The following is a 26,583-nucleotide window of genomic DNA, read 5'->3' on the forward strand; positions in this document are numbered from 1 at the left end:
CTGACTTGCCTTTGGGTGCCTGCTGAGGGTGCTCTGGTTGTGTTTTGTGTCTGCAGTTCATCCAGTGGAACATCCACAAGAGCGGCCTGAAGGTGTCCGAGTACAGCCTCCCTTCAGATGCCACAGGCCCCTTTGTCCTGTCCGGCTATAGCGGCTACAAGCAGGTTCAAGTTCCCAGGGGCCGGCTGTTTGCATTTGATTCAGAGGGCAATTACATGCTGACGTGCTCTGCCACCGGGGGTGTCATCTACAAGGTAACTGGGTGATGGAGTCATAGTGGGCAGGGGGCTCCTCCCTGGAGGTCAGCCATGGCTGAGCCTGGCCCTCTGTCTCACCCTGCATAGTTGTGGAGGAGCCTGGGACTGGACAGATAGCACATGGAGCCTCCTTGCTGCAGGCCACTGGGGCTGGTTCTCGGCCCCAGTAGAGAAGGTGGGATTGCGCAGAACACGAGGTACCCGCCCTTCTCTCTGCTTGTCCTTTCGCTGTCCTTGACAAGATTCTGTTCTTTTGTGTTCCTAGTTCTTAGAAATAGTGCGTATTACAGAAAGCCATTAAGGAATAGGGAGAAGAGTTGCAGTGTTGGACTGGAGGAATGTGCTATACAGGCTTGTGGTGGTTTAGTTTAGTTATTCTAATCTGATACAGATCTATTATGTCATGGGAGGTTCATGAGATAAGTACATTATAGCCTACGTTTGAGACAGAAGTTTGAGGTTGTTATTTGTCAAACCATGATGTAAGTTGTCCACATTGTTTTTGTTCCTTAGTTTACACATTTGCTTCAGTCTTCAAGTCAGAGATGCTCTATTTCATGTGGGTTTTTTTTTTATAACTGTATGAAATTTAAAGCACCTTACTAGTATTATCCAATAGCCTAGTAGTGAGGATTTGTGTTTAGCCTGAGCTCACATAGAGAGTTAGTGCTAAGTGAATTCAATTCCTAGCTGCAGTGTTACGTTTTAGTTACTTGCCTGATGGTGGTATTCAGGTGTAGGTATAAGGAGTCATTCAAGGTGAAATATTCTCAGTGTTTCTCATTGCCATAGCTCATCAGTCAACAGCATGTTTGGAACAGCAGTTGTGTGCTGAGTCCTGGACTCAGCCCTGTGGAGAGCACCAAGGAGATCTGAAATGGGATCTCTGATCTCCTGAGGCTCACAGGCAAATTAGAAAGAGACACAGCACTGCCAGTGCAGCCTTGGGCAGTGAAGACCGAGTCCTCATGGAAGTCCTGAAGGAGGCAGCAGTCTGTGGATCAGAAGCCCTGGAAGAAGGAGGAAGTGTTGGGGAGACAGAAAAGCAGGCCTTGGGCTCTGGCTTGGGTGGAGACCACTGAAGAGCTCAAGGGTCCCTGTGCGTGGGGCAAAGGGGTGCTGATGTGGGAGACTAGTTTTCAAGACTGGACTGATGTGCATGGTGACACCTGGGTTTGCTGTCAGCGAAGCTTGTCTTTCTGCAGAGGTGGTGATTTTGGTGGCTCTCGTTAACTTCTCATAACTGTGTATCTCTTGATGGTGATTCTGTAAAAAGCCTCCAGTTCATAAGCCTAATTTTATTCTCCAAAGTTTTGTTTTAGTTGAGTTTTAGGTGGGCTATACCTTGCTCTTTGAGAAATGTTGTGTGTATATATATATAAAATGTGTGTATTGTATACATATCATGCTGCTTTTTCATTTGCTCTGATTAGTTTATATGATTTGCAGTCAGATTTGCTCTATAATCTATTAGTGGGTTGAAAGATTTTTCTCTGTGCAGTTTTTAAAATGTCAGCAGTGCAACTGGGCATAGTGGTGTATATCTGTAATCCCATCACTTTGGGAGGCTGAGACTGGAGAAGGATAGCTTGAGTTGCCCTGGACTACACAGTGAGACCCTGTCTCAAAAAACCCCAACCACAATACAAATTAAATGTCAATAATGGGCCCAATTACTTACGGGATCTACTGAACTTCAGATCCAATTTTCATAATCTATAAACAATTTAATTGATGGCTTTTATAAGTATTTTCTCCATGAAGACTGCCTTTTGCTCTTGGATGCCATATATCGTGCTGTTGACAGTACCTCATTTACTTCTTTTTCCCCTTGTCTGTTAGCATCTGACCTTTCACACATGTGCACAATTGCTGGATGGCTATCAGTGCTGGTGGGCTCAAAGACAGCCTCACACATTAATTGTGGCCTTCCTGTGCCAGGCTCCACTCTGGGTGCCACAGGCTGGCCCTACTTCAGGAGAGAGCTGAGGTTCTGCCCTCCTGCTGCTTGCATTCCTGTGATGGGAAACTGACTTTGAACTAATGAGCAGATGCATGAGCAAATGTCACCTGGGACAGTGACACTATTGTAAGAGAGTAGTGGGTGGGACGGGAGGCACTGGCTGACATCACAGTGGAGGTGGCAGAGACAATGCCATCTGTTTAGGAGTTTCTCCCAAAAGTAAAGGCATTTTTTGGCTCAAGGAGTTAAACAGCCTTCTTGAAAGGTATGCATGGAGACCTGGCCACATCCTCAGGTTGGTGTGGCCACCCCCAGGCTCACAGTGGATTGGTTACCAAAGATAGCTGAAGGACTATTGTTTGTAAGTGGTATCCACTAACACTGCCTCCTCACTCCTGTCCTCTTGCAGCTGGGTGGCGACGAGAAGGTTCTGGAGAACTGCTTGAGTCTGGGTGGCCACCGGGCCCCTGTGGTCACTGTGGACTGGAGCACTGCCATGGACTGTGGAACCTGCCTCACTGCCTCCATGGATGGCAAGATCAAGCTGACCACCCTTCTGGCACATAAACTCTGATGGACCTGCCCCAGGTGGCACCATGCAAGCAGTATTGTCCTGGGGGTGGGGAGACAAGATGGGAGAGCAGGATGCTTCACTTCCAGCTCCCTGCTGCCAGTGTGGCAGATCTTCAGAGGAAGACTGAACAGGGGCTCAGCACTGTCCAGCTGTGGTGACTGGAACAGGAGCTTCACAGAGCAGTGGCATGTGCTTCCCAGAGATCCAAATCGTGGGCTGTGGCAGAAGCATGCTTCAGACTACAGGAGGAAAACTCAGGAAGAGGAGAGACAGTGATGGGTGCTGTGTTGGCCCAGGAGAGAGTGACAGTATTTTGTACATACTTGCTTCTGCTGCTTTTTTTTTTTTTTTAAAGAGAATGCTCTTGTGGTCACCTAATGTCTCTCTCTAGGATGTGTGTCACTTTGCTCTGGTGACAGTCAGCCATGGACTCCCTGCCTTTGTTCCCCAACCCTGTTCTTGTGGGCCATGGGGATGAACCTTATTAGGTTCACCTGTAGCTTTGAGGGACATGGGACATGGGCCCACAGAGTGTCCTTCTGGGCTCAAGGCTAGGTCACAGCATCTCTGAGGATCCTAAGAGTTGCTGCTTTTGTTACAGAAGCTTCTCAGGACAAGGGTAGGGGCTGAGGCCTCTGCCACAGGCCTCCCCTCTCTTTTCTGTGGCTGCTGTTTCCAGCACCTTCATTTAGTGACTTCCCTCATTCTTCTACTATTAGCAGCTGCCTGTGTCCCCTCTTGGTAACTATTAAAAGGTCAGTAAACCAGCCTAGACACTGGATGGAAACCAGGGTTTCAGACTGGCCCACTTGTGGCTGAGCTGAGACTGAATGAACTGTGTGCACACCCTTGCCCAAGGCCTGCCTTCTATTCCCTGACTTGGGGGTCCTTGAAGAGGCAGTTCCTCCCATAGGTGGGGAAGAGCAAGAGGCCATCCCCTTGTCCCTCCTGCATTCCACAACTGAGGCCAGGGTGGTGCAGGAGCCACCATGGGATCAGAAACAGCCTATGGCTTCCACACTTGTCAGGGACGATTTTGTCACCTACCTAGGGAAGGCCACTGCTATGAACAGTGACTGCTCAGAACAGTCATTTTAGAGCCTCTTTGGGCTCCAAGCCCAAAGAGAGCTGGAGTGGAGGCAATTCCTAATTAGTTACTTTGGGGAAAGCATGAAGTACTAAGGCTTGAGTTTCCTTTCACTAGGACTGAGGAAGGCTCATGTGTGTGTGGCTTGATTACAAAAAAGAAAACACCAGAGAGAAGTAGTAACTAGTTACCCTTTTCTTACCCATTTGCACTCCTCCAATGAAGAAAACCTAGATGTCTCCACTTAATGTTTCTTCACCTTTGGCACTGAAACAGCAACCTTATCTGTCCACTTAGATTCTGTGGGACATCTGGAATGTGATCCTGGGTTTCATTTGAGTTAAGAGTTCATGGTTTTAACTTTTCCTCTCATCCCAAAGTTTGTCCTCTGACCCATTCTCTCCTATCAATACTGTCCCTTCAGGTTGCTGAAATGTTTTAAGGATCACAGCTACACAGATACCCCAAACTCTGATGTTCCTCCCTGTCCCACCCCTGTCCCTTCAGGTAGAGTGCCTATCTTCAAATAAAGCATGTTGGGACTTAATCTCCTTCAGAGCACCTGCTCAGCATCCACCCAAGAATCCATTCAAGGCCCCATCCTCCACTATCTTGAATGAGGGCAGCATGTGAAAAAAATCAAGGCAGGCCAAGCCTCAGTCCCTGAGCCTGCACACCTGACCAGTGCTGACTGCCTGGCCTAGCCTGGCCTGGCCTAGCCTGGCCTGGCCTGGCCTGTGCTGAGAGCTTCCCTCACTCTCCTCAGGTGCCCATCGTTGCCCCAAAGCCAGCCGTGTAGCATGGCTTTCAACTGCTTAGAAGCTCAACATGTCTGGAAGTACAGTATATACACACTGTGGACTGACATCTGTGGTGCCTCACACAATAGATACACACAATTTACTTGTTAATTTAAAAATAACCCCACCTCCCCAATGCTGCAAGTCTCACAGCTCTCCTTAGCCCTGCTCCAGTCTCTTCCCCATAACAAGACAAAGGTTTCCTGCTTTGCAGGCTTCGTTTTCCAGCTGGCCATGGAGTGGGTTTTCAGAGAAGTGAGCAAGGCTAGGTAGTTCTAGGAGCAAGTAGTTTTTGTTCCTTTATTCACAAAAGGAAACATGCTTTTCACCCCAGCCCATTAGACTTATCCTGGCTCACAACCTGTGAGATTTTAGGACCCTCAGTGACTGATCTCTTCGTGATGGCTGGGGACAAGCTGATGCTACGAAGTGACCTGCCCTACTAGAGAGGCGGGAGGCTGGGTGACTGGCTGTTTTTGACTTGGACCCATTGATTTATGTCCTTAGAAACTGATTTATTTAAACTTTCCCACCCACCCAGCCGACTTCCCTAGGATTGAGATTTAGCATTCAGGAAGAGCTGGGGAAAGAGCTTGGTTGAAACCGGAGAAGGGAGAGCTTCCCACCTGCCCAGGGCTCCAAGCTGTGTGCACCATTAGCTGATCGGCTGAAATCACATTTCACCAACTGTCCTGATTCTCATTTGGGGAGCAGACGGTGTCAGATCTGTGACTCCTTGCCAGCGCAAGCAGTCGTGTCTCTCACCTGGGAGCTTCTTTCCTGGCCTCTTTTATTTAGGCTGCTTTAAGCCATGGGTGTCACTTTAATGGATGATAGGTAAATTCCACATCGCTGAAACCAGCAGGACACCTGGGCTGCAGGGTGGGTCGTCAATCTGAATATTAAATACTAGTAACATCTATTAGTTTGAGATAAAAGTGGATAGAGGCTTTGATTTCTCTCCCTACACCTCCTTCCCGCGGAATGCTTCGCCCGCTAGGGAGAATTACACTTGGTTTCTGTGGGCATCCCAGGAAGGACTGCCAAAACACAGAATTTCTGACTTTTACGCCTGGGAATCGACTTTGATTTTCCAAAAGCGTCGCCACGGCCTCTCTGGCTTTAGCAGCTGACTTGAACCGGGCGCGCTGCCCGCAGGGGGCGCCCCCAGGCCACAGCGCCAGCCAGTGGCCGGGTCCGAGAGCGCGCCGGCCCGGAAGAGGCGGTAGCTATAGGCGCGGACCCGACAAGGCCTGGCAGCCGGTGGAGGTGGGCGAGGGGCCGCGCCAGGGCCGCGCAACCGTCCAGGATCTCCCCCGCCCCGCTCCGGAAGTCAAGAAGGGGCACGACCCCAGGAGGCGGAGACCAGGCAAACTGGAGAGTTGCGCGCCAGGCGGCTGTGCGCACTACCTGGGCCAGGCACAACCCGGTCCTGATCTGGCTCGGGGGCCTCGGGCCGGCGGAGGCGGTGCCTTCAGCAGGTCGGAAGGAACCCAATGACCATTTCCCGTGTCTGGGCCGCCGCGATTCCGGTAGTGAAGCGAGGCCCATGGTGTTCCTTCCCGCGGGTTGGCACCGCCTGGTTGGGGCGAGCGCACGGGTCTGTCTCCAAGAGTGAGCTGGAGGTTGTGAGTGGGCATTGCTGGCACATCTCATTTGTGCCGGGCCTCTATTTCACCAGAGTAGTGAGAGTTTTGGCTGAGGCCCGACATCCGAGAAGCACAATGCTCTGGCAGATGCTGCAGCTCTGAAACTGGGCAGGCACGGGGTCTGCAGCCCGCAGGACCTTGTGCAAGTCCAATGCATCTCCGGGTCTGATAAGTTTCGGTGTGCATAAAACGCTGCACTGCCCTCACTCGGTGGTATTATTGTTATCAGTGTCCGCATTTCCAAGAAGCAGGGGGCATTGGCAAAAGTCTGTCCTCTGGCTGAGCAGGTTAGAGTGATGGCCCGCTAGCTTTTTCTTAACTTGTTAGCAGCCATTCTGGATGATCAGTGAATTATCAAGTTACGATGTAGAGAAGGCTAACTTTCTCTTCGCTGTCTACCCCTTTCCAGGCAAACCTCTGCTTTGTAAGCAGGAGATGCTTAGGCAGGAGCATCTGGGTTGATTCCAAAGTGGAAGCTGGAGACCTAGATCCTTGAGTCACGGCCCTTTCTCTACGTGGGGACTGGGCTTCAGGACCAGAGGGGCTGAGTTAGAATAGGGTCCCAGCCAGAGCTTCTGCATTCAGTGAATCAGGAGAGCCAAGGACCGTTCACTTCCTGACTCCTCTGCAGGTTTAAGTTTGACCAATCAGAAGGATCTTCAGATTAAAGGGGGCGGGGAGTGTTAGCCAGTGAAACTTTGTGAGTCAGAATGGCCTGGGTTTCTTGGAACCTTGTCACTGTAGAGGAAGTGAGAAGTCTGGGGTCAGATGAATCATGGGTGTTGGATTCTGGGTAACACCTGGGTGCTGAGAAGAGGAGATTCCTCTAACTTCAGTGCAGTGGCTACAGGAAGGCCTGTCTGGTTGGGTCAGGCTCCCTGTGTGGGAGTACTGGCACTGGACCAGGTCACAGGGCTTTGTCTCCCCATCCATGGTCCTGGGTGCTACCACACCTCCAGCATGACATTGCAAATGGCTGACTGAATCCCCTGGACCCTGCTCACCCTCTGGGTCGCCTCTGGCCTGCTCAGCACTGAGCAGTAATTGTGACTGATGACTGGAAATGTGGCTTATTCAAATTTATTGACTTTTTTCTTCTCTTAAGCGGTCCCTGCCGCCCCCCGTTTGGGACAAATAGACCTCCAATTCCTGATATGACAGAGTGGAATTTGCTGTCCTGAATCAGAAACAAATCATGAAGCTTGTGTCCTGACTCCTTTGAGAAAACAACAGAAATGGAAGTCTTAAAAGCTGAGAACAAAAAGAGGTCCCTTCCCTCTTGGATGACAGCCCAGGATGAGAGGAAGGGGGTGCTCCTGAAGTTGCCCAAAAAGCGGAGAACAGCGGTGGTGGCAGCAACGAGGTGGGACCACCTCTGGCCAGGCCAGAACACTCTTGGAAAGCAGGAAAGGGACCCTTCAGAGATGGAAGGATGTGAGCTGGCTAGCATTTCCCCCAGTGGGACTAAGGCCTTAGGAGGCACAGTGTGTTGTCCCTCACAGTACAGTTCCTCTGTACTGGTGAGGTCTCTGCCATCTGGCCCTGACTGTCAACTCACAGACAGTGGTTTTCACATATGAACCAAGCTCTCAGGTGTCTAAAATACCAGTCTCCTCATTTGTGACAAAAATTGTACCATTAAGTGGACAAGATCAATGGTCACCTAGTCTCTTGATTGATTCCTGTTCTTCCTGTGGACAGAACTTTCGGGACGACGAGCAGCAAAAAATCAGAAGCTGTGGGGGTACTTAGTTGACTGTTGGTAAATGGGGATAGGGTAAAGGGGCAGGGGTCTTCAGGCTGCCAGCATTAAGTAGGAAGGGCATCACTGATACTCCCTTAGACAGGGCAGGGGCTCTCAGCTCTCTGAAGTTCTATTCTTTTTTTTTTCATTTTTATTAGCATATATCCATTGTACAGGGGGATTCATTGTGACAATTCCTGATTGTGCACTGGTTAGATTGCCCCCAACATCTCCCCCTCTCTGAGGGTCTATTCTGACCATTCATCCCTTTGTGATGGTTGCAGTCTTTGATAAAGGCATTCACACACTTAGGTGTGTGTTTTGGTATTGGCCTGATGGCCTGAACCTGCTCATGTACACTGTGTGTGTTTCAAAGTGTGGCTTTCTGACCATCAACTCCTGGCCCTAGCTTCTTGTGGAGGACTTGGTGGATGATGAGGAGCCTGGGGTCCATCACTGGGTGAGGAAGCCAGGTTCATGCCTTGGGGAAGTTCCTCAGCTTAGAGGAACACCTTTACGTAAGCTCATCTCTGGTGGGAAGGCAGGGGGAATGTGACCTTGCTCTCATTTTCTTCCTTGTCATAAGACTTGAGACTCTCTTCCCCAGCTGTGACATTGTTTCTTTCTTTCAGAACCCCTACAATGAAGACTGTGTACTGCATGAATGAAGCCGAAATGGTGGATGTGGCTCTAGGGATCCTAATTGAGGTAAAGTTGGCTGTGTGTCTTTTTATTCTTGTGGCAGAACTTTTCATGGGCAGAAACTAGCCTAGGCTCTTGGTCATTGTCAGAAGGCAAGGTGCCCTCAGCTGCCTCTGGACCCTGCTCCTCTGTTGGCCTGCTTCTTCCACCTACCTCCTGCTGGCTCTCCTCCCAGTTGTGCTCCCTTCAGCCCCTCTCCATGTGAGGTGGGTGCCATGTGGGGTAGACCTTGGGGTTAGATGTCTGGGTGGGGTGTGGATAAGAGGGAAAGTACACCCTTTGTTTGGGGGTGACTCTGTGTACTGGTGTGAATGTGGAGTGGGCACAAAAGTATTCATCTGCTTGTGTCCTTGGAGAGGGTCCCAGTTGGGTGAGATGACTTCTTAACCATTATACCTCTCCTAATCAGAATGCTTACCAAAATAATAATTGCAGTGCCTTAGAGTTTTAAAATACTTTATAGTTAGCAAGATGCTTTTAAGCAGCATATTACCTCATAAATCTTTATAATGACCATGTGGTACAGTAATTTTGGATACTACTGTCCCCAAGAAAATGAGATTCTGGGACTTAGTTCTGGAGCCAATAAGTGATGGGCCCACAGCAGGTTCTGTAGCCTGGTCCCCTTGCATTCTCTTGCCTTTCCAGTTGTATTTTTCTGTTAGTGTCTTTTTCTTTCTACTCAGCTCTTCCTTGTGTCCTTTCCTGCTTCTCTCCCAAGTTGGACTTGATTTCTTCAGGAGCCTGAGGAGGTGGTGTGGGGAGCAGCAGGGTGAAAAGAGGAGGGTGGGTGCCCACTAGGTGGGGGCAGTGCCCAGCCTGGTCACACGCTGGCTTAGCAGCTGCTTCTGAATATGCCCTCATGGACAGACTAGTATGTCAGGGGAACAAACTGTGTGGGTTGAGCCTGTAATTTTTTCTGCCCCGCAGGGTCGAAAACAGGAAAAGCCCTGGGAACAGCCAGCTCTGGCGAACTCTGATAAGCCACCACTCTCCCCCTCCTGCTCTGTGTCTCCTCACACGAGTTCCCCTGGGAGCAGCGAGGAAGAGGACAGTGGGAAAGACGTGCCTGCCCCAGTTTTCAGCCCTGCTCAGGGGCCTGGGGTTCCCAACTCTACCTGTAGCAAGAGCCCTAAGGAAGAAGAGGAGGAGGAAGAGGAAGATGTGTTGAAATATGTCCGTGAGATATTTTTCAGCTAAGGGATAAACTGTTCACTAGACTTACTGCTGAGAGCAGCGGGGGCTGCCCCTGTACAGGTGGGGCCTCTGTGCTTCTGGATTCGTACCTCCTGAGGCCTAGCAGACTTATCTTACAACAGAAGTCATAGGACACTCCCCATCTTGGGGGCAACTCCATGAAATGGAACTGAGAACTCAAAATGAGTTCCCTTTAGGTCTGCCCTGCCTTGTGCCCTCTTCCCACTCAGAGGCTCTGGAATTCCAGTTGTTTTATTCAAGTACCAGGTTCCAGGAAAAATGAGGTCATGGGGTCCAACTTACAATTTCTGAGGGAAAATATGACTGCCAAGTATACTGGAATTCCTAGAACTTACTCAGGAGGATCCCTCCAAAAGGAGGAAGTCTGGGTTAAACAATTCACATCTCAAGTGGTCCCACAGCAGGCTGTCCCCCACCAGCTGGCTGGAAAGGCAAGCAAGCTGTCCACAGTTGCCTGCTTACGGGGAATGGGAGATTCTTCACATACCACTGGCTGGTGAGCCACACAGGCCTCCTCCCTGACTGCCACCTTTCTTCCACCTGGTGGCCTCTGCCTTGGTCCCTGGGCAGCTGTAAAGTGAGAGTGGGACAGAAGCCAAAGGAGATAATGACAAAAGACCACACCAGAGTCCATTTCTCTGTGTTCAGTATGGCTTTTAACAGACACAGAATGTGTAAATCATTGCCATATGAGTGCCAAAATTACACAAAATCCCCCAGTGTGTAAGCTGTGCTTCCGTCCCTTCCAGTTCTGGGTGGAGATGTGAGGGGTACTGCATTTGTGTGCAGGGGGACCACTCAGTCCCATTCACTTTTTTTTAACAAGGTTGACACATATGCTTCCACACTCTTTGCCAGCTGACTCCTGCTCTACCTGGCTTCAGGTCAGGGGCCTTTCAGAGGTCCCTTAAAACCAGCCAGGCTTCTCTTCATGCCCTGTGTCTTTTCTTCATTGAATCCCGTGGAGGTCATTCCTGGGCCCTTGGGCATAGAGTTCTGATGAGAAGCTCAACACGGTGTAGGAAGTAGCAGTCTGCTAACCAGGGCCCAAGGGATACCAAGGTATTCTGGTAATCCCTCAGATCCCACTGTTGACATAAACCTTCACTGAGCTTCAGTTGGCAGTTTGAGAAATCAGCCTGAAAATATGACCCCATGACAGGAATCTTAACTCTCTACCCTATGAGGCTAGAGTAAGAATTGCTCAGACTGGTTAATTAAAGCAGGAATTCGTGTGAGGATGGGCTGCGTGGTTTTATAGCGTCCTCAGAAGTCCTGAAGGACAGATAGTCCTACTCTAAGAAGCCGCAGATACCCCTGCCATTCTTGCTGCCTCGGTCTCCTTGACACAGGAGCCCCACCCACTCAGTGGATGGTTCCATCTGCTGGAGTTGGAGAACAGCATTAGCTGTGAAGATGTGCCAGCACGTGGTTCTCTGGCATCTTCTCTGAGCATAGCTGGAACTGAACCCTTGCTATCATGTAAGCCTTTAGACAGGACTAGCAGCTCTCAAGCTTGATCTTGTCCTTGATTCTTGGACGGAACATAACTGTGACCATAAACAAGAGGATGAGTAAAGCCTGAGCCAGGCCCAGAGCTAGGAAGCCAGGTCCCAGGAGATAGGGTCTGACCCATTTCCACACAAAGGAGAGGAAAAGGCCCAGTCCACTGGCTAGCAGCATGGAGGACATTGTCAAGAAGCCCACTGCCAGCTGCCACTCTCCCTGGTCACCATTGCAGTGGCCCAGAAGAAGAGGCAGAGGGACAAAGAGGGTGAGGACCAAGGCCCCATACACGCCAAGTCTGGCTAATGCCAGGCCAACCCGAGGCATCCCCAGGGCCTCCAGCTCCGGGAAATGGTGACATTGTAGGGAGCCCATGTCCTCATTCCACAGGCAGAAGTTGTAGAAGCCGATTCTCAGGTTGGGCAGGTCCACGAGGTTGCCAGCCTCCCAGAGGAGAGCATAAAACATCAGGCAGATCACCACAGCCACAAGGATCATGATGCCCACGAAGAGCAGGTGGTTGCTCCGCCATGGCCTAGGGATGGCCATCTCTCCTCTTTGCAGGGGACCTGGGGGGGAAGTCACACAGTGAGAGTCCAGACCTCCCTCTTCAGCCTGTTCTGGCATTTCACAAGCTCATGGTCTCCTTCCTGACATTCCATAAAAACTCATGGCAAACTCACCCCATCTTGTCCCCACCAGGACAGGAAGTTCCAGGTAACCTATAGCCAGGACCTGTGTAGGATGAGTCATTTCTACCTCATTGGTTGGAGGTCAGGAGGAAAAGTCTCCCAGGCAACTGTGAGGGCCTGAAATGTCCAGACTGGAGTGCCCCTGTGTCAAAGGCTTTGCTGCAACATAAACACAAGAAACTATCGGGAGTATTTGTGAGGGAGTCTCTCAGATCCTTTCTAAGGTGGAGTTTGGGGTGAAGGATGAGACTCACTGTTAATGGGGGCCTGAAGATGGAGGCAGGTGTTGACTTGACTGAACTGTACCTCTTATCACAGCTGCTGTGACAACCACCTGGGGAGCTGTAAAGATGACCTATTGGTGGGCCACAAATCAACCATATTTGAACTTCTGTACTTGGGTGCACACTGGTGTGTTTCCAAGCTTTGCTGTTCATTGGAATGTGAGCCTGGGCCAATGATCTCTGCCAGGCCTACTCTGTAAAGTATGTCACCTGCCTTGCTTTGGGAATTCATTACTGGGGCAAGACAAGCCCTCACCTGTGATAAAATCTCATCAGAGCACTCATCGCTTTTAAAGCAGCTACACTGATAACTGTAATAAATATTAATTCTAGGAAATTTTATTTTCTGTCCCTCTCAGAAAAGGGAATGTAGAATCTGAGTTTTAAAAGGAAAAAAATATAAAAATAACTTTTCGTCCCACCTCACACATAGAACCACTAATAATATTCTACCAGTATTTTTTCCTATGTGCTGATGTATTTTTAAAAAATCATACTGTTGAACATAACGCTTTTTTCACTGAATAATGTGAACATTTTTCCAAACACATGATTGATGATCTGGGTGTAGTGCCTTGTACCTGTAACCCCAGCTATGTAGGAGTTGTAAGTAGGAAGATCACAGTCCAGGTCTGCTGGGGCAAAACCAGGAGACCCTGAAAAATAACTAAAGCAAAAAAGGGCTGGAGGTATGGCTCAAGTGGTAGGGTGCCTGCCCAGCAAGCTCAAGGCCCTTAGTTCAAACTCTAGTACTGCCCAAAACAAAACAAAACCCAAATAACTCATTTCATTACACTCTATTTAAAAAAATCTCTTTACTACTTTCTTACCCAGGTTACTTTTCAAATCAGCCTCTAAAACGGAGTTCTACACTGCCTTTATCTATGTACACTACCCAGTATGGAATGAAATAGCCATTTACATTAGGAATGACGAGTTGCCAGGAGGCTTGTGAGGCCCAGATTCCAAGGAGTGTCCTGTGGGCTCTGTCCAGAAATGCTAGTGGGGTCCAGCAGTGAAGTAAGTGGTGGCCCTGGAGAAGGAACCAGAGACCCTGTTGGTCAACTTCTCAGGACACCTCTATAGGGGAGCAGTCCCCACCCCATCCCCCTTTTCCCACAGCTGAATGGAGGCTCTATCTGTTCCACACACCACATTTGTTCTGCAAGAACAAAAAGGGACCAGGTGGGAAAAAGAACATGGGCTAGGCCAGGGATTTGTCAGCCATCTTTTGCCAGACACCTGGTGGTGAGCAGGTGCCCATTAGAAGAGTGAGGCCTGACTCTGTGCTGCCTCCACCTGGCACCTGGCAGTACTGAGCAGCCCACCCTGGTCCCACCATGACTTCTCCAGAGGAGCTCAGAGGGGACTCTTGGAAATGCAGGGACCATATTGGCCAAAGCCTTGGCAGCTGACCCTGCATGGCACTTATCACTCAATGGCCCAGAGGCCTGAGAGGCCGAAGACCTTCTGTGTGAATGTAGTTGGAGATGCTTGGAGCAATAATGTTTGCCACAGACTGAAAATGGTGGCTTCAGTCTGTATGCTACTAGCCCGGCACGATGAAAAGCTTTACTCAGTCTAGCCCATGGTGCAGAAAAACTGCCAGAGTATTTTGAATGCTTTTGTATGGTGAACACATTTTATAAAAGTCTACATGTATCTTTAGTGGGTTCAGGTATTTCAGGATGAGAGATGGATTTGTAGGATGGGAACCCTGATCCATACACAACTTGTCAGAAATAAGGACTGACCTGTCTGCATTGTCCAGGAACCGCAAGGATCAGAGACAGGGCTGCTTTGCTTAAATAACCCCTCTGCTATGCACACACATATGCACACACACACACACACACACACACACACTTTAAAAAATGTTTCCTCTTATTTCTTCAGTTTGAATCCTATACACTTGGGTTAAAAATATTAAACATTTTTCTTTTGTTTTGGTGGTATGATGCTTTGAACTCAGTGCCTCAAGCTTGCTGGGCAGGCGCGCTCCTTTCCTTTTTGCTCTGGTGATTTTTTTGAGATAAGGTCCTGCTTTATGTTTGGGCCTTCCTGGTCTTTGAGTGTTCTGGTTTTACTTCCTGCAGTGGCTGGGATGACAGGTGGTATATCACCACACCAAGCCTTTTCTATTGATACAGGGTCTCATGAACATTTTTATCTGGGCTGGCTTTGAATGGTCATTCTCCTGATCTCAGCCTCCCCAGTAGCTAGGTGAGTAGCTAGGATTGTAGGCATGAGCTCCAGCACCCAGCTGAACACTTTTCACTTGAGGACAACTCTGTTAAAAAATTAATGTAGCTACTCAGAGGAGAGATTGCATCAGTCACACCACTGCAGCTCCTGCCAGACTCAGCCTTTGTTTTTGACCTCATTTTCTGTCAACTGACCTTTTGGAAGTTTCTTGTTTTGTTTTGTTTTTTGTGAGACTGGGTCATATTACATAGCCAGGCTGGTCTTGATCCTCCTGCCTCTTCTGCCTGAGTGCTGGAATTATGGGCAAGAACCACCACACCTGGCATTTTGGAGGTTTTCAATGGAGAATCAAGCAAAATAAAACTGGAGCCAAGAATTGCAGGTCCAGGCATGGAGAAGCTAGTGGTCCCTGGTCTCCCTTCTCCCCTCTCCTCTTCATATGCACACAGAGTTTTGTCCTAGCTCCTGTGCCCAATGCTTGAGGCTCTCTGCCATCTGGTGTGACTTAGATCTTGAATTTGCAATCCTCTACTGGGCCCAACTCCCTTTTGTCCTCTACTCTTGCTTTGTGTAGTCCAGCATCTGCTTAGGTTGTACCCATTCCCATCAGCCCACACTCAGCCACTCCCCAACTCCTGAAGTCACACTGATCTGCACTTCCTGCCTCTCTAAATCCTCCCTGCCCTTTGTGAGTTCCTGGACTACTTCAGCTTCTCTTGGGTTCAGCCAGAAGCTGGCATATACGCTCCCCTAGAAGTAATCTCTCTGAGGAACAATCTTTGTCTATTTTGCTGTCCATTTTATTCCAAGAGTGATGGATGTTACAGAGTAGGCACTTTGTTTTGAATGAATGAATGAAAATGCCACGTGGTATCCTTGAGTTACTTTACGCACATGTGTTATGAACACACCTTAACACCGCAGAGCTTCTTGAGTGAGGGACTAGTCTTATGTCTCCTATATTCCCAGCACCGTGTTTGGAAGTCCGTATGGCTTCCTATTGGAAGTATGGACATATTTTAGGTCAGTCATAGAGAATCTGTGACTAGTCCTTGTTTCTTTTCCTAAAGGCTTCCCAGTGACAGTATATGCTATTTGGTTGGAAACCCTGACTCCTGTTACACTCTTCTCAAATCCCAAAAGCCCTGCTCTGTTTTTGTTTTGTTTTAAACACCCATGTTCATTATATTCTCTCCATAATGAAATTTTTAATTCCCTTAAATAACAAGCTTGTGCTTTCTTCACAGGGAAACTGCTGAGTCACTGTGGCCATTTTTTAGATGAACCTTTTCCTATTTATAAAAGATACATGCCAATTACAGAAAACTAGAAAAGTATATGGACGTGTAGAGAAAGATTAGAATTCATCTATAACTCTGGTGGTAGAAATAACCACTCCTAGCACCTCTCCTTCTGTAATGTTGCTTTACATACGTAGGATCAAGTAAATCCTTGTCTGTATTCCCACTAATGAGCATCGTTCGTCACATAGCCTGATTCCCTATGTCATTAGAAATTGTTTCCTAAATGTTATCTTTAAGGGCTTCATACAGCTGTACCATACTTCATGGTTTTTATACATTACGCTTTATAAGATTATCTCATAATATAGATAATGCTATAGTGATTATGTTTGCAAATCAGTCTGTCCTTCTACCAATAGCCTAAGAGAATGCTTCTCTCTCTCTCTCTCTCTTTTTTACTTCATAGGTTTTGTTTAGAGACAGGGTCTCGTTTGGCTTTGAATTCCTGGGCTCAGTGGCCCTCCTGCTCCTCAGCCCCCTGAGTAGCTGGGACCATAGGCGCGGGCACATACCAACTTGCTGAAGAGCGTTTTTCTCATCTTACCCTCGCTGATATTCTTGGTTTTTTAAAAATGGTACTAGGCAACCACGCTGGAAAAAAATTTGGTGGCTACTTAAAAAGCTAGACGTTGGTATCACTCTTGGGGATATACCCAAAAGACTGTGACACAGGTTACTCCAGAGGCACCTGCACATCTATGTTTATTGCATCACTATTCACAATAGCCAAGTTATGGAAACAGCCAAGATGCCCCACTACTGATGAATGGATCAAGAAAATGTGGTATCTATACACAATGGAATTTTATGCAGCCATGAAGAATAATGAAATGTTATCATTTGCTGGTAAATGGATGGAATTGGAGAACATCATTCTGAGTGAGATTAGCCTGGCCCAAAAGACCAAAAATCGTATGTTCTCCCTCATATGTGGACATTAGATCAAGGGCAAACACAACAAGGGACTTTTAGCACATGATAAAAGCGAGAGCACACAAGGGAGGGGTGAGGATAGGTAAGACACCTGAAAAATTAGCTAGCATTTGTTGCCCTCAACTCAGAGAAACTAAAGCAGATACCTTAAAAGCAACTGAGGCCAATAGGAGAAGGGGACCAGGAACTAGAGAAAAGGTTAGATCAAGAAGAATTAACTTAGAAGGTAACACACATGCATAGGAAATCAATGCGAGTCACCTCCCTGTATAGCTATCCTTATCTCAACTAGCAAAAACCCTTGGTCCTTCCTATTATTGCTTATAATCTCTCTTCAACAAAATTAGAGATAAGGGCAAAATAGTTTCTGCTGGGTATCGAGGGGGGTGGGGGGAAGGGGTAGGGGGTAAAGGGGTGGTGGGGGAAGGGGGGAGAAATGACCCAAACATTGTATCACATATGAATAAAAAAATAAAAATAAAAATGGTACTAGGGATTTAACTCAGGGCTCACACTTGCTAGGCAAGCACCTACCACTTAAGCCATGCCACCAGTGCTTTAGAATTGTTTTCTTTTTAGATAAGAGTCTCACACTAACTTTGCCAGCGCTGGCCTTGGACCACAATCCTCCTACCTCCACCTTCCCGAGTAGCTGGGATTACAGGATATTCTTGAATCTTTTAATCTTAGATAGTAACAAATGATCTTTATGGTTTTCTTTCAGAGTTGGTAAAGTTTAACATTTTCAAGTGTTTAATGAATTTGTCCATCCTTATGAGCCTCTCGTAGGTAAAGTCTGTTAGCCTTTGGCCATCATAATGACATTTACTGTGACATAATCCTTTTGCTGCACTAGATTCAGACATAATCTTAGACTTCTGGCCAGTGTGTGGGTTTGACACTGTCACTTGAGAACTACCAAGTGAACTTGAGCTTAACACAGAGGCAATTTCTGCTCAAAGAGGAGGCAAATTCCCAGTTAGGAAAATATTCCCCGAAGATTAATTTGTTCATCTGCTTACTTGCTTGTTTGTTTAAGCATCTCTAAAATTATCAGCCTAATAAAGGAGAATGGGGTGATGGCTGAAGAGACACAAACATTGAATCATTTCATTCTAAATTATGTTCTTGTTAGGTTCATATTAAAAGACTGCAACTTTCATGAAGGTGTGGCTGAGGGACAATTAAAGTCCTGGCAGATGGTTGCATTAAAAATCCTTCTGTCAGCACACAGAATGCTGAGGCAGGAGATCACAAGTTCTAGGATAGCCTAGGGTATTTATAGAGACCTTGTCTCAATAAACAGAAACCAAACCAAAACAACAACAACAACAACAAATCCCTCTGGATGTCTGTGGGACTTGGTAACAGGGCCTCTCCTGCTGTGAGCACCTGGATACCTGACAGAGAAATGGGGTAAACCAGAGAACTTCTTCACAGCATGGGTGCGCATTCCTGGCCCTAAGAGGAACCACTCCCTGCCTATACAGAACACTTGGGAAGAGCTGAATGAGCATGGAGACCATTTCTTGCTTTTGACTCTTATTACTTAACATGGCTGAAGCACTACTTTCTCACTTGAGTTGAAGAATCAAAATGAAATTACAAGTGGCCCATAGTACTTGGTGTTCCTGTCCATAGAGAAGGTTTGTCATCCTAATCTCCATTTCCAGGAATACTTGCTACTTTCTTCCTTATATGTTGAAATATCTACTAGCTTAAACATTATATAACCCTATTGATCATGTCCTTACTTATAACTTATCACTGCCCCAATCATGATTTTAGCTAGTCCATTCTAGCTAAATGGATCCCCATAAGACTCCCTTCTCTACTCTGTCTTATACAAAAAAACCAAAATTCCTCATTCTGTTTTTTTTTTTTCTTCAATTCACTCCCTACCTGAATGTCTGAGGCATTCAGTAACCAGACTTTATATTGCTGGGTTTATTTAGTTTCTTGCTATTTGTCTGAGCTTACAACCTGTACACCTCTCTTCCTAATATTGTCCCTATGACTTTCCCTTCTCCCTCTAGGCAACCTCACGGAGCACCACTGCACTGATTTCATATCAGCTCATCCACCATCAGTGGAAATTCCATTCCGTTCGTTATGTGTTTCATAAATCCTTGTACCTGTGGAGACGAATGGAGTACAGGAGGACACAGACTAGAGTCTGGAACATCTGAATTCCTCCACTAGTGAATACTGTCATAAGCCCTGTCTGGTAGTCATTCATGTCTGTAGCAGGCTACAAAGAAGGCCTCCTTGTAGTAGGCCAGACTTCTTTTTTTTTTTTTTCCCCCATTCTGGGGATCTAACTGGGTCTCTGTCATGCTAAGTAAGTACTGTACTACTAAGCTACATCTCAAACACTCCCTCTTACTATTCTAGGTCTCTCCTCCTTAGTTTCTGCCACAGTGGTTTTTTCGATATTTTCAAAAATTCTCAGGCAGACTCAGGACTTTTGAACTTGCCATTTTCCCTCTCTGGGAGGCATTTCTCTTAGGCATGGGTCTCTTCTTCCTTCCCCTCTTCAGGTCTCTGTTGGAATGTCCCTTAGATGGAGAGGCCTTCCGTGGTTAGTGCTGTTAGACCAGCAGCACCCTCTTTACAACGCCCAGGCCGGCACTCCTCTTTCCTCCACAGACTTACTACCATTGAAAATTCTAAATGTCTCTCTTACTCTCCCAGTCCCCAGAATGCAAACTTTGTGACGGCAAGGATTTGACTGCTTCATTTTTATGTATCTGTGTCTGTCTGTCTAACTCAAATCTATCTTTTACTGTTCTACTCATCCTGAAGGACAGAAGTGACTGTCTGAATGTCAGCAATGGCACTAGTAGCTTCTTGTTAGCTGTTCTGGTCTTTTGTTTTTGTTTTGTTTTATTCTTCCCAACTCCTGAATGTAAAGTTTCCTACAAGATCATCCTTTGCCTCAGATACATCATCCAAGTGTATGGTTTCAAGAGTTGAGAAGATGGACACTAGACGTAGTCATAGTTGAAGTGCCTGATATCACCCCAGGCAATGGTTTCCATGGCCTCCAACTCTGCCATGGAACTTTTTTCATGTTTTTGCTTGAAAGAGCAGACACTTAAAAGGAAAAAACAGGCAAATGTCTAGGTTGTTATCAGTTATAAACTCCCCTCCTAGTCTTTCTTTTCATGAATAATTTAAGAAAGCCATAGGGAAGCAGATGGATGAACTTGCTTTGAGAAATATCTTCAGCAAGTGGACAGGGTCTGAGGAAAAACGTAGTTTGCTGAGGGCTCACTAATCACGAAAAACCCCAGCATAGCTTGAGCATTTACTGTGTGCCAGGCCCTGTGCTAAGCGCTTCACAGGTATTATCAAATGAATTTCTCACAAGTACCCTGTGAGGTAGACATTATTTTCACCTCCATTTTCCTGAGAAGAAAACAGACTTTGTGAGTGTGGCCTCTGCTCCCACAGACAGCGGACGGCAGAGCCATTCTTAATCCCTGCCCAATCTTAAGCAGGAGAACCTACTTCTACCTTAGCATCAGCCTGTTGAGGGTCTGGCCCTTTACTGGCATTGTTGCATTTTCATCTTTACAACAACTACAGGTGGATGCTCTGCTCCTTGATCTCACTTGGTACAGTAGGACAGTGTAGAACAATGGTTGTGAGCAGGGGCTTTGAAGCTTTGTCTTGTCTACAGCCATACCACCCTGAATGTGCCTGATCTCATCTGAAGCTTTGTCTTCTGGGTTCATATCTCAGGTCTTCCATTTACCATCTATGTGACCTTAGTTACTTTATATACCTGTGTCTAGTTTTTTCACCTGTAAAAATGGGTGTGATCACAAAACCTATTTTGTAGATATTATTGGAAATTAAATGGATGGCTCATGTATAGAACTTAGAGAATTACCCAGCGAGTATTGCTTATGTTGCTCTCATTATAAAGAAAAACTGAGGCTCAGAGATGTGAAACCTGAGGCCACACAGCCTCAGTGGAATTCTAGGGTGACACACAGTGATCCTTGGCCAAGCTGAACTCTGGCAGGCTATCCTTGAGGTGTGTCTGTAGGTAGTGACTCTATGTCACCAGCAGTAGCATTCTGGTGGAGAAAAGTGAACTGAGGCAAGTGTGAAGTAGAGACAGATGGTCAGGTATGTAGCATGAATGGAGAGAGAACAGGGAAGAACATCTTAGCAAAATAAAGCCAGAATAGAACTTGACAGGATGCAGGGAAAGGGTGAATGTCCACTTGTCAGAGGAGGCTGTCAGCCCTGGCTAAAATCTTTTTGGTGGGAAAAAAAAATCTTTTTGGCTGAACACACCAAAGATTAGAATGTTCATGGTTTGGGTGTGGCTCTCACAAAAATAAAAAGGGAAGAAGAAAGGGAAATGTGTCGTATTTCCTTTGGCAGAAATGTGAGTCCAGGTTCTAATTTTTCAAAGTCAGGCTATGGCAGCATTTCTTGGATGTGTTTAGTTGGTGGCAGCTCCCAGGATTTTGCAGTGTTCTCTGTGGGTAGCTATCCCTGCCACCAACCTTCTGTGGAATGCTGCCATGTTTGGGCTTACTTAATTCTTCCATGTAAATAAATACAGCCTTCCCAGGAGAAACAGGACTATATCATAAGATTGCAATAAAAAGTCAGCAGTATGAGTCTAGGCACCAACAGTTACGATAAAAGTCACTGCTGTCTAAATGGTTCCATTAATATTAGCTTGCTATTTGTTCAATTATTTTGCAGTTTATTAGATTTCACTAGCGGATAACCCAGCTGAGAATAAAGGTTACAAAAAATTTAGAGGGAGAAAAAAAAATCCTTAAAAATGAGACAATGGCTCTAAACTGGGGGAGCCATCTTTATTTGGTTTGTATTTGCCCTGGGGGATCAGACACTTGAGGCAAACCAGATACTTTCCTCATTAAGCTTGAGCTCTATTCAGGAAGACAGTGCCAAACAGATTTTTAAAAAGATAATAATAAGTTTTGAATAGTATTTGGGAAGAAAATAACAAGGTGAAGTGAGGGAGAAAAACCAGTAGGAAGAAACTGTGGTTTTAGAATAGAGGGTCAAAAAAGAGCTCTTTGCTATAGAGATCTTTGGTTTGAGACCTGAAAGAGTTTCTCATTAACTAATCTGAAGCAATAGATTAGCTAACTGAACAAAGAAAGACAAAAACTATTTTAGGCCCTCATCTCACTCCACATACCAAAATAAATTCTACATGGATTCAAAAACAAACAGGTAAGAAAAATCTAGTAAAAAAGTAAATATTTGATTTATGTATGAGAAATAGCATTCTGAACTTAAAAGTAAATGAAAAAGAAAATTTGTACAAATTTAACAATTTAAAAATATAGATTTCTGTACACCCTGAAAACAATTCAAATTTAAAAATCAATAAGCATGGAGAATATCTACAACAAATATAAAATGTGTAAAATGTTCATGTAACAGTTAAGGAAAACAAACTCCATAAAAATGGATAAGGGAATATGAAGAGATGAATCACAAAGAGATAAATGCAAAGTTGTTAACTAACATGAAAAATAATCTGTGCCTTTCCTAATGTTATCAAAGATACGCCAAGTAACATAACCTATGTGTTTTTCTATCAGAATTGTAGATAAAAATCCTTGACACAAAGAATGGTAAAACTGACTTTCTCACGCAGTGAGAAATACAAATTTGGCAATATGCCTTAGCCACCCCAAACAGTCACATCATTTTGGCCTAAAGTAACCTCACTTCTTTTTTATTTTAATCCTAAGGCAATAATCAGAAATGCAATGATTTCTACATAAGAATGTTCATAACAGTATCATTTTGACAAAAAGTTGGAAGCAATTTGAATTCCCATTAGAAGTAAATTATGACAAATCAAGATGATAATGCAGTATGCAGCTTTTAGGAAAGGCAAATATAAAATCATGTCATTTAGTATGCATTGGAGAAAGAGACTAAGGAATTATTTTATTTTTTTGTTTTTTTTTTGGTGGTGGGATTATTTTAAAATAGTAATGTTAGCTGTGATATTTCTGGGTGATAGTATTACAGGCAATGGTTCTTTTCTTCTCTTTTTGCATTAAAAATGTTCCCAAAATGATGTACTATTTTTACGAAAAAGTGAAATTTCTAAAAAAATCATAATCTTAACAATTAGATAAAACAGGGATCAAGACAGAAAGTCAAGAAAAGGAAGTATGTTTAAAATTGAAAGAATGTCACACGAACTGAATCTCAAACCTGAGATTTTTGGGATGGGGTATAAAAAGAGATTGTAAATGTGCTTTAGTCTTTATGAAGAAAGAAGAAAACAAGGAAACATGCATTTCCCCCTCAACAATCCCTTTAAACAGTTGAAGATGTAGAATGGAAGTTGTTGATGAAACAGCTCACAATTAAAAAAAAAAAAAGAGGACCTCTTAAGATGTGTACCAAGAGAACTAAAATCTCACCACAAATTTCTGTTGGGCACAAGAAGCAGTCTCGTCTAATAACATTTTATTCTCAGTCAAGAACACCCATCTTTCTGACAATCAGAACCTTCACTGTGTGTGTTTGAAGTCTCACGGTGCTTTCCTAACCACCTTTGAGCTGCTGCAGGTCGTGACCTGTTTTCCTTACTGCTTGGTTCTGATGAACAGAGTGTTCCAGCCACAAACATTTGCACGGACTGTGCAAGACTTTGTTGCACACAGTTAACCCCCTGCATTTCTAACCAGTTACTGGCCTTACCTTAATCATTTCTGAGGCCAGAAATACACAGGGTGATGTTGAAGGGAATAGGAGGAAAGAGCAGGGAATAAACGGGTACATCACACCAAGGAGAAAGAGGAAGGTCACAGACACTGGGCTCTCCCCTCTGTGTGTTGCTAGAATGTGAAACACTGAAGAAGAAAGATGCCATCGTCTCAGGTGGGCATCTGGGTCCCTGTGGTGCTTGTAGGGGAGGGAGGTACTTACAAAAAGAGGGTGCAGAGTCTGCAGGAACACTCATGGAAAGGTGGTGCGCGAATCAGGTTCTGTCTGTTGACTCTTTCTTCTTGCTGGCTTTCTAATGTCAGGCTCCAGAAATGAGGGCACAGGAGAGAGAAATGGCAGGCAGATGCAGGCCTGAGCTGATGTCCTAAGTAAACAGCTTCTTTCTGAACTTTGGTTCAGAACGTTTGTGCTGACTCTGATGTCACTATCAGCTGATTTCACTTTCGTTTTTTAACTTGCCGGTGGCCCGTGACTTTTTAGAAATGAGGAATGTAAACAACTTGTTGTTCACCAGAGTACACCACCCATGCTGGAGCCAACAAACTGTGATTTAAACAGCCAGGTAAGACTCTTAAGGTCTTGGTTATGCCATACAATAACTCCAGAAAGCAAAGTAGATGCAGGACTCTCAGACTTCCCAGTGATGTCAACTCCAGGATAAACACAATCTAGACTCTGACTCAGGAGGACCTTTAAGATCAGCCAGCCCAGCCAGTGGGACCCAGGTCACCTCCTACTCATTCCTTAGGGAAGCAACAATGCCATCTGTTTCCTTTTCAGATACCAGTTTATAATGATGACCAGCTTCTCTGGACATAAAACTTTGTCTCCTTAGCAAGTTCACTAGGGTGTTTAGGCCTAGGTTGGAGCAGCTGGAACATCGATTTCACTTCAAAATAAAAGCGGAACAAAGCTTTTATTTTTGAAATCATAGGGACTCTTGGCCAGAGTTAAAAAATTGCTTCCTTTACTTACCCAACCACTCAACTTCCGGTTTTTTTGTTTGTTTGTTTTTTGTTTTCCTTGTAGTGCTGGGATTTAACTCAGAGCTGTGAACACACTAGGCACATGCTACTCCTCTGAGCTATATCCCCAGCACAACCCACTGGAACGTTCCATTGGAAAGTTAAGACTGGTTAAAGTCAGTAGATAGCTACCCAGAATCCTTTGGGGTTTCTTGGCCTCTCCCCTTGGGCCCTATACACAACTGGACCTGGGGATTCCCTCTGTCTCTGTTTTATGTTAGATCTTTATTTCCTGAATCAAAGGCTTTGTTCTTTGATTTTGATAGAGTAATTCTTCAGTAACTTTCTGAGAAATGGGTGTGCCAAAGGTAATTTTTTGAGACTTGCAAAACAAAAAATATCTTTATTCTATTCTGAAACTTAATCAAAGTTAGACTGAATATAACATTTTTGGTTCAATATAATTTTCTTTCATGATTTTGAGGACTTTGCTCCATTCCATTAGCTTTCCTGCTGTTGCTGAGAAGTTTAGAGTCATTCTGTCTTAGTTCCCAAAATAGCCTCCTCTCTGGTCATCCTTGTAGCTTTTTGCCTTAAAAAAGAAAAGTTATTTTGGTGAGATTTTGAGAGGAAGAAAAAATAAATGCATATCCAATTTGCCATTTTCAACTGGAAGTCTAAAATATTTCTTTCTGTTCTTTATCTTTCTTTTTGTTTCCATTTCAGAAGGGCTTTTTTCTTGTTTCTTTTTCACTGGTTCTCTTTGGTAGTCTAGCCGACCTAAGGTCAAAGTTGTTGCTTTTATTAAGCTACTAACCTTTTAACTGCTTACCCCCCAAAGTCTTCATTGTTTGGACATCACCTTTAGCCTTGAACTGCCCAACACTCTGTTCTAAACAAGTCTGTTTATTTGGGGAGAGCTCAAAGCAATTTGCTTTTATGCCATGCCCTCCCCCAGGCAAAATATCTGAAGCACTGCTTTGGAGCTGAGGTTGACCACTGCGCTTATTTCTTTTAGATGATAGTAGGTGGGGCAGTAGCCTCGGGTCTTTTCAGTTTGACAGTTTTCTACCCTGAGTTCTCTAGCCCTGGTCAAAGGTGACCAGGCTCCAGTATTCCCATCCTGCTGAACTTATGGCTGGGTGGAGGAAAGGAGTCCCTGACCTGTTGGTTTCACTTGCTTGGAATTCAGTCTCTGAACATGGAGACAGGGTAATAAGAAATGCTGGGCTGCCCCTTCCAGGGAGGACCGCTCTGGACTGGGAGCTGGGCGGAGAATTACCCCCTTGTTTTTAACCACATCCTTTCAGAATGGAGTTCACCCCTGTTGAACTGTGGTGAAGGGAGCAGCTTAAGTGCTACACACCTTTGCTGTTCTTACTGGGATTTAGTAAATTTTCTTGGATGAGTGTGTCTTCATTTGATAAACGCTTTTAGGACAATTTCTGGAGAATTTAAATAGATTTTTCTAAATAACATAATTTTACCAGTTTTGTTATTTCACTGTGGAGTAGGTGAGGAAATTATCAGGCTGTCATTCTAGAACTAGATCTCAGCTGATTTATTTTTTAAAGACTTATTTTTTTTAGAGCAGTTTTAGATGCACAGCACAATTGAGAGAAAAGTAGAGATTTCCCAAATAACTCTGCCCACACCCAGGGCCATCTAGGTTTTCTCCTACTTATCTTCTAGAAGTTTTATAGTTTTGCACTTTACATTAACTTTATGACCCATTTTACAACTTTTGTGAGGAATGTAAGCTGCATCTGGATGTCCAGTTGTTCCAGCACCATTTGCTGAAAGGACTATCTTTGCCCCATCGTATTGCCTCTGATCTTTTGCCCAGGATCAGTTGACTATTATTCATATGGATCTTTGTTGGGCTGTTCTGTCCCATTGATTTGTCTATTCTTTTGCCAATATCATAATCTATTGATTACCATAGCT

The 26,583-nt window shown here is 45.4% G+C and overlaps 3 protein-coding genes across 18 annotated transcripts in view; 2 read left to right on the plus strand and 1 right to left on the minus strand.

The window, feature by feature from the left end:
* Positions 1 to 4,596, plus strand: part of Wdr91 (WD repeat domain 91) — a 36,368-nt gene extending 31,772 nt beyond the window's left edge. For 4 of the 8 annotated variants that reach the window (XM_074062487.1, XM_074062485.1, XM_074062489.1 and 1 more), the window contains 2 exons: positions 57 to 254; positions 2,630 to 4,594. In XM_074062487.1, the coding sequence (XP_073918588.1) occupies positions 57 to 254; positions 2,630 to 2,794 (363 nt within the window). In that variant the 3' untranslated portion in view covers positions 2,795 to 4,594. Of the gene's footprint in view, positions 1 to 56; positions 255 to 344; positions 455 to 2,629 lie in introns of all 8 variants that reach the window. The other 4 variants (XR_012444192.1, XR_012444193.1, XM_074062506.1 and 1 more) reach the window with 4 other exon arrangements.
* A 1,425-nt stretch (positions 4,597 to 6,021) lies between these two features.
* On the plus strand, positions 6,022 to 12,069 carry Cyren (cell cycle regulator of NHEJ). Of its 3 annotated transcripts, none has more exons than XM_074062609.1 (4): positions 6,022 to 6,162; positions 7,436 to 7,693; positions 8,707 to 8,782; positions 9,707 to 12,069. In XM_074062609.1, exons 2-4 carry the CDS (start codon positions 7,566 to 7,568, stop codon positions 9,974 to 9,976), a joined length of 474 nt encoding a protein of 157 aa, XP_073918710.1. In that variant the 5' UTR covers positions 6,022 to 6,162; positions 7,436 to 7,565; the 3' UTR covers positions 9,977 to 12,069. The 3 variants fall into 3 exon arrangements, with proteins under 3 accessions (XP_073918710.1, XP_073918724.1, XP_073918719.1); XM_074062623.1 differs by having other exon boundaries at positions 6,076 to 6,213; XM_074062618.1 differs by lacking the exon at positions 6,022 to 6,162 and adding an exon at positions 6,166 to 6,281.
* Positions 10,628 to 24,060, minus strand: Tmem140 (transmembrane protein 140). Of its 7 annotated transcripts, none has more exons than XM_074062587.1 (5): positions 23,873 to 24,044; positions 13,399 to 13,509; positions 12,447 to 12,534; positions 12,184 to 12,351; positions 10,628 to 12,069 (listed from the first exon to the last, which is right to left on the minus strand). In XM_074062587.1, exons 4-5 carry the CDS (start codon positions 12,251 to 12,253, stop codon positions 11,495 to 11,497), a joined length of 645 nt encoding a protein of 214 aa, XP_073918688.1. In that variant the 5' UTR covers positions 12,254 to 12,351; positions 12,447 to 12,534; positions 13,399 to 13,509; positions 23,873 to 24,044; the 3' UTR covers positions 10,628 to 11,494. The 7 variants fall into 7 exon arrangements, with proteins under 7 accessions (XP_073918688.1, XP_073918677.1, XP_073918671.1 ...); XM_074062576.1 differs by having other exon boundaries at positions 12,184 to 12,372; XM_074062570.1 differs by lacking the exon at positions 12,447 to 12,534.
* Positions 24,061 to 26,583: the final 2,523 nt, after the last annotated feature.

This window comes from Castor canadensis, chromosome 2 (assembly GCF_047511655.1).
Source record: "Castor canadensis chromosome 2, mCasCan1.hap1v2, whole genome shotgun sequence".
In the NCBI taxonomy this organism is placed as follows: domain Eukaryota; kingdom Metazoa; phylum Chordata; class Mammalia; order Rodentia; family Castoridae; genus Castor; species Castor canadensis.

Excerpts from the sequence above, each read along its gene's own strand:
- Cyren (XM_074062609.1), top strand. The coding sequence starts at position 7,566 with ATGGAAGTCTTAAAAGCTGAGAACAAAAAGAGGTCCCTTCCCTCTTGG. Across the intron at positions 7,694-8,706 it reads GCGGTGGTGGCAGCAACGAG|AACCCCTACAATGAAGACTG; the intron begins GTGGGACCACCT and ends TCTTTCTTTCAG. Across the intron at positions 8,783-9,706 it reads CTCTAGGGATCCTAATTGAG|GGTCGAAAACAGGAAAAGCC; the intron begins GTAAAGTTGGCT and ends TCTGCCCCGCAG.
- Tmem140 (XM_074062596.1), bottom strand. The coding sequence starts at position 12,253 with ATGACTCATCCTACACAGGTCCTGGCTATAGGTTACCTGGAACTTCCT. Across the intron at positions 12,070-12,183 it reads CCTGGTGGGGACAAGATGGG|GTCCCCTGCAAAGAGGAGAG; the intron begins GTGAGTTTGCCA and ends CTTCCCCCCCAG.